Genomic DNA, 11,075 nt, shown 5'->3' on the forward strand with positions numbered 1-11,075 from the left:
GGAATGCGCGATTTCAGGGGCTTGGAGAAGTAAATGTCTACTCGCGATAATAACTGTTAACCGGTGGCAAGAATTTCCAAAAATTGGCGCTTTTGCAACGAGATGTGCACGGCCTCAGTGAGCAGTCTCAGCGCTTTGGCACACCCAATTTTAGTAGCTTTTCCACAAATGCAACTTTGTAATCACGTGTTTTAAAAGGCAAAGAACGGTAATTGCGTCGCAAGAGCGTGTGTGTGTGTGTGTGTGTGTGTGTGTGTCCCCTTAGAAGGCAGCCGACCAATCACGAGTGATTGAGGCGAAGATCGAACCGCACGCAACAGTCAACGGCCACGGATACAAGGAGATGTCACTTGCCCGTTCATTATTTACCTTGAGATAGTAGCCACCGCTCCATCAATCACTAGTCTTGGCCGCTATTGCGCTAAGTGGACATGAAGTATATCTGTCCAAACGTGGCGTTAACGTCAAAACTGCACCCGGTTTCAACGTCAAATTGGGCAAAGTGGATAGGGCAAATGGTAAGTCTCGTGATGAAACTGGGTGCTGTCATTAACGGATCGTCCCGAAGAGCCTATTTGAGGAACAGTTGTACATTCAATGGCCTTGTCAGAGCTATTCAATCCAATCCCAACGCAAAAAAAATATTTCGCATCAAAAGGAGGCGCACAAGCATTGTAAATTTTTTGAGCCTGTTAAGTAATTTTACTTTAAAAAGGCTAAGTAATGTTACTACATCTCGAGCAAAATAATGGGAATCCCAATCAATAAGCTACACTACCTGTATTTATAAATGTTGCCTCACAAGCCACATTCCTGGAAGACAAAACATTAGACAGCAATTAGACGAAGATGCGGAAGAATGACAATCGTTTTCTTTCCAGATTTGCCGGTATGAGCCCTACCCGGCTATAGCCAGGAGCTCCGCCCCTACCGCACAAGTGCTGCTAGTCTCCCATATCTCTGCACATCGATTGTAGGTAGTACTTCTAGACTTCCATATCTTAGAAAGCACATCTTTTATAGGTTATTTACTGGGCCAAGAAGCCACAGAAGAAAGTCATTGATTGAACACACCGGAATCTACAGGGAATCACAAATGAAGGGGCTATGGAAACAGCAACGACCTAACCATTTTGTGCTTGGCTCTACCAATGCCAATTGTGTAAATCAAACCTGGTTACTACGCGGCCACGATGCTGTTCGCCCTTCAAGCATCAAAAAAGCCAAAGTTCAAATGCCAGCTGTAGGAAGTTTTACATGTGTTTTTACACTTAAAAATTATCTGGCGATTTAGCGATTTAGCATTCCTCTGATTCCCAGTTTGTGTTTCTGCCTTACAACATGGCTTTTCAATTGTGCCTACAGCCGCCCAGCCTTTCTGCAAGCTTGTGATGGACCTTTCATGCGATTGTGGTTTGTCACGACTTCAGGGATACCTGAAGCTCTGCAGCATTCTGCGCAGTGGATTTTAGAGCATCAGGCGGGCAGTGCAAACCATACTTACAGCTGGTTGCAAAAAATACGCCTTTTTTCGCATAACCGAAGTGCAAAAAAATGTTGCGCACTTTTTCTAAGAAAATTCAACTCAATCATGAGTCAATAGCTTCTTGTCCCGTCTATGAAAGTATTCACAGAATGTCTAGAGACCTCTTCATCAACAACTGAACTACGTGCTCTAGTTCTCAAGGCCCTCAATTTCAAAGACGTCACTTGATCAGTGAAACGTAGAAATTTTGAGCTCTAAGCGCATGAGCAACCGAAATGGGAGTTCCCCCCTCGCGTGGACCTATTTCTTATTGAGGGACGGAAAGATCCTACGTCGGCAAAAATATGTGAGTTGCATTAGGAACTAGAGCATGTGATTTAATCTCCCCTTTATGGAAAACAAAATACTGTTTTCCTTCTTTGGATTGAAAACGTTCGTTTATCGCTCCTGGACACAAATGGCCAGTAGAGAGAAGGTGGCCTAATTAACTTGGCTCTCGTTCAGCCCTTGCAGAGGGTGTGAAAGTACGCAATTGCATTGGATTTGAAATGCAATAACCAGGCTTCAGAGCAGTCTTATATCAACAAATTTCAAATTCTATTCGAAGAAAGGGTTGACCTTACCTCATGGTATCAGCGAATTGGTAATGCAGTGAATATATACCTAACCGACTTGTCTCCTTAGGATAAATTCGAGATTCTGAGATTGGCCTGTTGAGGCTGCATATTTAGGCAGTACATCCACCGGTGCAAAATCGACTATTTCCGGTCTTCTGTAGGTGCTAAACTACCAATTTATCCCTCCAGCGGTTTAGAACGACCTACATTCGATATGAAATTAGGCAGCCTTTTGAATATCCAACGCTTTAGGAGCTTCATAATACGCATACAATTCATTTTGGCTAGTTCTTCTTAAAAAAGCAGAGAAATGGTGATAAGAAGGATGTTGACCCTGTTCACCCACTCCTTGACCAATTCTGAGATGCCGTACAAACGAAATTTTACTCTACAAAATCGTTGATACGAACTTGGATTACAGTGAAAAATATTTTGAGAAGGCCTTCTCTGTTTGATAAATGAAGACGTCCATGAAAGACATGGTTTGTCGAAATCCAAACTGCCCCTCAAAAAATTTTCTTTTCTTTTGTCATGGTGTCCCAAATTCGGAATGACTCACCACAAGAAAACCAAACCAAGCATGTAGTTAGCCCGCCGCCGGTTCGCCACCTATAGGTTAATCAGGGCAGTAGCTATTATCAGAAGCAGAAATTTTGGTGGTTCTTTATGACTATTGTTACCTTTTCATGAAAACCGACTTCCAAGCTAGAGGAAATTACTGAAGGAGAAAAGTAAGCTCAACTAATTCACAAAGTTAAAAATAAGGACCACGAAAAGCAAACGTTACATGACTCGATTTCCCATGAGGAATTTGCAGACAGGTATGCGTTGTTTGGAGTGAAACATGGGGTAGACAGCTGAATGTTTAGTGCACGCGATCCCTGAGAATAGGTGGGAAAATTGCATGAGAGGGACAACAGTGGCAGGAGAGAGAGCAGATTAGCTACCATTCAGGAAGCTGCTATTTTGGCAACCCGCTCCCTACAACCTAGCCGCCTGGCTAATTGACTGCTGTTTTCTCCTCTCGAAGCAAGAGACGGGAGGTATGATCAAGATCGAGGGTTAAAAAAGAGGACCTTGATGGCTGAATCGGGTTTCACTAGATAATTTTCACCTCGTAAGCACATATTAATGAGGAACTAAAAGACTGCGTGCAGCTGATTAAAAAATTTGCTATCATTGCTACCTAAAGACCTTGTTGGCCTAATGCAACACCAGTCGCCATAAATTGTTTCGCGTGTTATTGTAACATAATATGATTTTGGAACCAAAAGCAAGACCATTCCAAAAATCAAACTAATTTTGCCACCTCCTAAGACTTGTCCTACTGCTAAGGGTATATGTTCTGGAGGCTAATTTTGGCAGCTGAAGTAGAATAAACTGGAAGGGCGTGAACTTGTAGCGAAAGAATTAAGTGACTTCGTAAATCGCTCAAATTAGTAGCTATTAAAAACGGTAAGTAGCTTGGTTTCGGCTTAAAAATACGTAAATTAAAACATCCTGAAAACAGAACAATCTTTGTTTGCTATTAGGAAGGTTCCACTTCAGAAAAAAGCTTGTAAAATCTACAGTCATGCAAGTGATTGCATACCAATAAAGTAGTCAAACTAAGCTATTATTTCCTCTGATTCACTAAGCACTTGCCAGTTTGTAGTATCTGGTATCTTATCCAACTAAAAAGAATGTTTTCAAGCTACGTGAAGGTAAAGAACAAAATAATGAACCATTGACAAAACCCTGCCTAAATGGAGAGGCAGAAGGCCAGTTACGCAAACGCCCCACTGCTACCACAAATCCGGTCGCGTGATTGGACAGTTCATCGGCTAATGAAACGACAGCCTTGGGAGTAGTTTCCCGGCAGTGGTGACGGCTTGGGATTGAGTAGGCAAAATTACGAGTGCAAAGGAACTCACCCGGTTCGTGATCCCAATCCAGATCCACGGGAGATTCAAAGTCCCCGGCAAAGCTGTCCGGTGCAGACCTGTTTTCATCTAAACAAAGAATGATAAAAGGGAGGAGCAATGGTTAGCAAGTGCAGTTTGGCTCATAACGTAAAAAGAATAATCTACAAACTGGGTTATAGTTTACAGACTTAGCCATCTTTATTTTTATATATGCAGGGTATTTATAGCCTGATTCATAAAATTTACAGCAATGGCAGCGCTACAGAGAATGAGGCAGGCGATCGCTAGTGGTCTGCGTGTTGGTAGCGCTGGTGTCTTAACAAAGCACAATTTACTCAAGGCCAGTAAACCGAAGTGAAATAAGTTGGGGACTTTCATAGAAGGAGTAGGAATGAATCTTTGTGCAAATTGGGTATTGTTGAAAAGGGGTGCCTTTTGTGGATCATCTATGGCCTGTAATTAATAACAAGATCCCTAACATGTATGATTATTAAAGCACTACTACTGGGCCAAGCTACAGTGACGGTCAGTGGACGCCAAAGGCAAGTATCGAAGCTCTGCAACATAGCTCAGTTCACAAAACCCTTCTATGAAGAAATCATTCCAATAATCAAAAAAATCGCCTTAAACCCCTACGAGCTAATAGGCACATAAGAAAATTATCACGAGTAAGCTAATTCTTCCTCATTTCCAAAGATGCGGTCTCTCCACACAAAAATTAAGTATTTCAATGATTCCAAGAATCACCTAATGGTCTCATTATTAAAAAGGTCAAATGAGAAAATTTGGTTTTTATTTAAAAAATGGAAAGAATGCTTTTGAAGAAGTCAAAGAATAAGAAAAAAAAATGATTCAACTGTAATCTAACAAAGATCTCAGTCGTAAACGTTGAAGAACGTTCATTTATGCGTCAAATCGTACGCGCTTCAAAAAACAGTTCTGGGAGTGCCCTCTTCCACTAGAAACATGGTTTGGCTTCAACAAAAAAGCAAAACGCGGCGGTTTGATCTCATCTACTCAGCGTACACGTCCATTTAAACGGGTAGAATTGTGGGTGAGCTGTCCTTCCGGATTTTGTCTGGTCCTCCTAGCTTAACCAGTGCTTATTTCGAATAATTATAAACTGCTTCCTCCGTAAACCAGAGACCTCACTCAGATGTGTGTTTTTGTCACATCACCCCCAATAGCGACTCTGGCAGCTTTTACCAGATTTAAATTGGCTACTAAGGCATTCTCATCCGAAGATCTTTTTAATCCCACTTTCTCATGTTACCAGCAAAGACTTTACTTGCTAAACACTTGGTTTTATCTTTTCTGTTATTGATTGCCCAGTTGCAGGCACATCCATTTTTCTACTATTCTTCAATTTCTAGAAGTAGTCTGCATGATCCTTCCTTAATTCCTCGAATTCACCGCTTCAGATCGCTGGTCTTCCGAAGCACCTCATATTTCACACGCCAGTACGACCGTTTGAGAACGCTTCACTTCACCCACAGATGGCTGCACAGGAGGGGACTCCTTATCCCGACAACGAACGCGCATCGCATAGGGGGTAGATCCAACCACCCCGTACTTTAAAACCAAAATACCTAGCATTTTACAGAACTTCGTTTATTTTCCCTTGGTAACATTCACTTGGAAGTTGTGCAGCCTTTTTCAACCTAGGGTACCAGCCCTCACCATCGAAATAAACTGCAAGGGTGGTTGACCTGCAGGACCGAAGCACACCTGATGCGCTCAAATGCGGAAAATCTGCTCTTCCTACCCTCCTGCTTTGCCCTTCACCTTCACTTTCCCCCTTCAAACCTTAAAAATCAGTCAAGAAACGGGCATTCTCCTTATAAAAATACAAAAGACCAAGTTCCACAAATGTTTAGGCAACTCGAGGCATGGCCAAGCGAGAATTTTGCCCGTTCAAATGCAAAGCTGTTTCCCGTATTCTTAACTTCTAAGGGCAAGTGTTAGTTATTGATGATCATGCAATGAATATACTGTGTCGTATTTATCGGAAGCAACGAACAAAACGATCCCACTTATTTGTTGACTTCTAAAATGTGCATTGAAACGAGTACGAAGAGGTGTCCATTAGTGGTTGAATCACCCGCCCTTGAAAATATCGTTTAAATAAAGCATTATGTTTATTTTCTGAATTAGGTACAGCAAAGCACTTTAAACGCTCACAATGATATGTCCCAAGGTTTCCTATAACTAGTTAGATTTTAAAACCTAGCAATCAATCATGCTTCATGCTTAATGTAATTGCTGCTAGCGCCGCACATACGTGACATTCCGGCTTCCTCGTCTCTACTCAAGGTCACCAATATGTGATACGTGCACTCTGGCAGCATACGATAACTGGTTGTACCAACGGTTGTGACTCAAATAGACTGATCGAGCTTGATGACGATAAATGGATAGATCTAGGATGGCCACAGTCCGAAGACAATTACATCCACCCTGCTTTTTGGTAGCACATCTTTTGTGGGCTGCAGTGATAGGGACGACCTCTCGGATTCTGGTAGCAAACGTGATAAGAAGGGTAGCCTGTTTTTGAGAAGCAACGAAGAAATCCATGGTCGAAGTCTTGAAACGCAGAAGAACTTGTAAATATGCTGGTATCCCTTTAAAACCTTTTTTCGTAGACGTGACGAGCATTCAAATCAGAGGAGTCCCGAACAACATAACTAGACACCAATGCGGAACATTTCTACACCTAATTTTTCCTCGTTAAACGAAGAGAAGGCTTCCCTTAATAGGCTTACAAATACGAAGGGAAAGCATTGACAAGAGAAATTACCTGACTCCACACCATCTCGCGCCTCTGTGCAAAGCTAAACAAGTTGGCATGTGGATGATAGAGGAACTTTGTAACCTACTTGCGTGATCCAAGCGCATGCAACTAACCCAAGTAACATCTGGGTGATTAGCTTAGTTCAGATAGGAAGACTAGTGTCTGATTTTATTTAATCGGCAATCTTAGTTATCGCTTCAACGACTTTTTGCAATGGTAGAATGGCATTTAGCATATTTTAATATCATTTAAAAGCAGGTAAACAACTACATCAACCAAAAAATTCCTCTCTGATGATAAAAGAAAAAATGCCACTTAAAATGTAGGCAAAAATATCACCTGATAAACCCTCCACTTTCATTTTTTGAACGCACAGATAATGTGAAGATAACGCCAAAATCCTGCTAGTAAATGGAAAAATTGAAATAGTGCGCATCGCTGATCATCTACCGTCGACAATTCAGGCATCAATACAGCCCGTCCCATGAAAGTGGAAATGCTGATCAGAAATTTGAACTGCATTTAGCTGTCAGATGTGAATAGGTGAAAGCAAAAAATGGACGTCGGTGGGTGGGTGGGTGTGCGTAGCACTACGTGAAAATACGTCTTCGAAAGCACAACCAGAATATGGTGGGAAGTGGGAGAAATCTGGGAACAAGGGGGAACTACGGGAAATGTCAGGGAGTAAGAAAAGTCCACAAATCAATAGCAGGTGAAGTTGGACGAAGGTAATCGTTATAACCGTCTCTTTTACGGCGCAATTCAAAGCCCTTTACTCACGCCTTTCCCTGTACTTTTGACATTCTAGAAGCGTACTGTTATTCGTTAATAAAAGCTTGTACAAGGAGGCAAGATGATATGAGGATAGCGTCAGTTAAAAAGTTGGGTAGCTTTACCTAACGCAGTGACAAAAAACCCAGCGTGTGACAGTACATTCAGGTGTTATTTTCAGAGTGGAAAAATGTTTCACTTAAAGCTAAAAAAGCGCAACTAATCGATGACATTTTAACTAAGCACAAAGTTGGGAAGTTTTAACATATTATTGAGGTAAATAAGTATGGAGGAAGCCACTCTATGGTCAAAAGTCACTTTCTGTTCATTTTTAAGAAGCGTTTATGTCGATGTTAAATGTTGAATGGTTAGAAGGACCGAGAATGGTTTTGACCACGTGCAAATAATATTCACGTTGCGGAAACAATTCTCCTCTAGGTAAAGTTCGGAAAGTAGGCCATTTATTATTTTTTTCGTCCTAACGGAAGGAGTAATCGCGGAGATGATCCGTTAGGTGCACCAATAACAGACCGCTGAAGAATACTGGGTCAAACTTTTGCTACTGAAACAGCCCAAAATTAAGGCCACGCTAATAGTTAATATGGGTTTTATAAAACGCAAAACAACTCGTTCCACGAATGGCGCATCAATCTACCTGGCGTCTTGTTGGACATGTTGCGAAAGATGTTTACGTAACAGTTACGATGGTCATAGATCGGATGAATTATTTCAAAATTAATAATGCTAGGTTTGAAACTGCATTCCCACTCAGTATCACGCTTAAACGTATTTCTTGAGCTAATTTTAATTTTGGACTTCCATACTTCTCTACAACTACGTTTCAGGCAGTGTGAAGTGAAGCCGAGGAGGTAAATATCCACTTTAGGTGTAGAAATTGTATCAGCTTGGATAATCGAATGGGCCCTGACAGAACGAGCACTGATTCTGGGGTTGCATAAGACAAGGGACTAGTGCGTCTGTGAGCCCATGAAAACACGAAGATTAACTCGGATTTGCTAAAAAGCGACATGCTCAGATGGAAGTTACAAGAAACCCAGTTAAGTGTTTGCAGTCTTAAACAATGGTGGCATTGTGCATCCTATGCCCGCCCTCCGTAAAAAGGACAATGCAATGTGGGGCGAGATAAGCCGAAGCCTCCCACCACGATAGTGAGCCCATTCACAGTGCTATGACGCTATTAACACTTAGGAAAGGAAGCAAAATTACAGTCTCGTGGGTGTCAAGTATACTTGACATGGATGCATTTTTCATCAAGCAACTATATTTACATAGTTGAGAAATACGATCGGAAATGCCATTTGGGGCATGAGCAGACTATTCCTAAAAAGTTGAACCGCATTTAACTCTCTCCTTGCACCAGTTTTTAGTTTTAATCGAATGATGATCCGTTTGGCTCTTCCTTTTATGTGACACTTTGTTCAGACTCATGTGAATGACAATCAGCTAGGAGGGGTGAGACCGGCGCTTTCGGAGTAAAAAAGGTCCACGCAAACATCGCGTTTTGAGTAGTACCAAGGTCAGTAGCAAATAATCACTCGGATATCCTCACCTCTGGTAAGAGTATGTGAAGTATACAGTTTTTGCCAAAGTAAATGACACCAGTTAAAATATCGAAGAGAAGAGTGGATTTAAATATCAAGTGATCAAAAGAGTTGATGCTGTTTTCGGGACAGATAGATAAAATGACATCTTAGTGCAAATTACTTCACATCGCCTGTTTGCAAGTACGCACACGGGCCGATCGTGCGGATAGAACAACAAGATCACCCATCCGACTTGGACGACGGACGATTCATGCACAGCTGGGCGGCTGAACTACAGTCATGATCCAGATACCAGTTACACGCCTGTGTAGTCTTTGACTACCCCACACCTCCAGCATCAATATCGCAATGCGGTACGTGGAGTGCCTGCGTTCCTAATAGAATGCTTCTTCACTAGTCTTCCCCCTCTGATCCGATTGGTAGGGTTATCACGTTTCTCCTTACCACGCCCACTGCGTAATTAATGGCCTCGGAAACACAACCAATAACGAAAAAGACATTACTGCTCCAATGCCGACGGAGGAGCCATACGATTCTCAAGGCTGTGCTACTGAAAGGCATGGGAGGATCAGAAGAAATATAGCCACGAAAACCATCCTAGCCACTTAGGCATGTGCGATCCTAGATAGGGCCAATGAAAATTGATCCATTCGTAAACAACTACGGCTTAACTACTTAGCTTCCAACACCAAAGCTATCCTGCCCATTCAAGCCTCTGACACTCCACTAGAAAAACGAGTCGCAAATTTAGCTTCAAGGTGCAAATATTCATCAAACATTCTACCCTCGGTACAATGTTCCACGGCTATTCTTGAGCATGATGTATAGCTGTGATCCGTATAGTAGCTATCCACAAATTTGTCATCCACACCTACATACAAGCTCTCCACCAAATATGACTAAGACGTCGCTGCTATACAGTGAACAGCGCGTCCGCTTTAAATAGACCGCATCTTTACTAAAAACCATTGACTCCTCTTTTGTCGATCGAGTGTCAAGAGACAAAACCGCTACCCTAGTGCTGGTGCTATAGGCTGTTCAAACTAAGTTCATACAACTCGTGCAAAAGCTTCTAAAGGCAATTGTTATATCCGTGGGTCGCTCATTTTTGTGCTCTCTACTACTTTCCCCAAATTTTAACCCTGATTTCATTGAGTATCGGTTCAACTTGATGGATGCGATTCGAGTTCAGCTATCTTACGAGGTAATAATAAACTCGTCTTCATAGTTGAGGCTGCAAAACTTCGCGAAGCTTCTCGTGTAACGTCTAGTACAACATTTGGAGGCATACCACCTCAAATAGGTTCACAAAATTGTTTTGTTGATGAGTCACACAAGTAATTTGAAACTGCCATGGTAATAACAGCCTTCAGCAATGAAACAAGTTTTTTACACCTACAACAACCGCGAAGGGAGGTCGTAAGTGGGACGCAACCACGTACACTAACAGCAGCTAGCAGCAGGCTCCAAAGGCATTGAGTTTGCTGCCCTTCTTTCCTTGGATTGTATGCGATCCTGACTGACACGTGATGAGAGGTGGCTGTCATAGTTCATCGTTAAGTCATTTCACGTTTCCAAAGTTCGAGCCACCCCACTTCCTGAAAATTATGCTTTGTGTATGGATTGCAGACAGAATCACTCATTTGCCGAAGGTCAAACAACCACGACAGAGATTTATTCATTCGATAAAGCCAAGCGCAACTCGAATATGTGCAAGTAAAATTTTTCCTTCAGGAGTAGCTAAGACTAATCAATCAGTCAGTGGAAATACCCTATTCTTGCAAGACACTGCAAGGCCTCATACGGCATACCCTAAAACTTACCTTTGGGATTCTACGGTTAACCCTCCATATTTCTCCGGTATTTTACAGAGATGGAAACGAAGGCTATTAGTGCCGTTTCGTTTGCTTCTAGTGTTAAAGTCTTATAAAAATGGGATTC

The 11,075-nt window shown here is 42.0% G+C and overlaps 1 protein-coding gene across 1 annotated transcript in view; it reads right to left on the minus strand. All coding sequences in view use genetic code 11, as the record gives it.

The window, feature by feature from the left end:
• EGR_04566 (hypothetical protein) overlaps positions 1-11,075 on the minus strand; it is a gene marked incomplete at both ends in the record, with an annotated part of 25,340 nt that overhangs the window by 1,135 nt on the left and 13,130 nt on the right. Inside the window, one exon of the mRNA XM_024493815.1 lies at positions 4,017-4,094. Coding sequence (XP_024351743.1) covers positions 4,017-4,094 — 78 coding nt within the window. The remainder of the gene's footprint in view (positions 1-4,016; positions 4,095-11,075) is intronic.

The sequence above is a fragment of the Echinococcus granulosus genome, assembly GCF_000524195.1.
Source record: "Echinococcus granulosus chromosome Unknown EG_S00029, whole genome shotgun sequence".
Lineage (NCBI taxonomy): Eukaryota > Metazoa > Platyhelminthes > Cestoda > Cyclophyllidea > Taeniidae > Echinococcus > Echinococcus granulosus.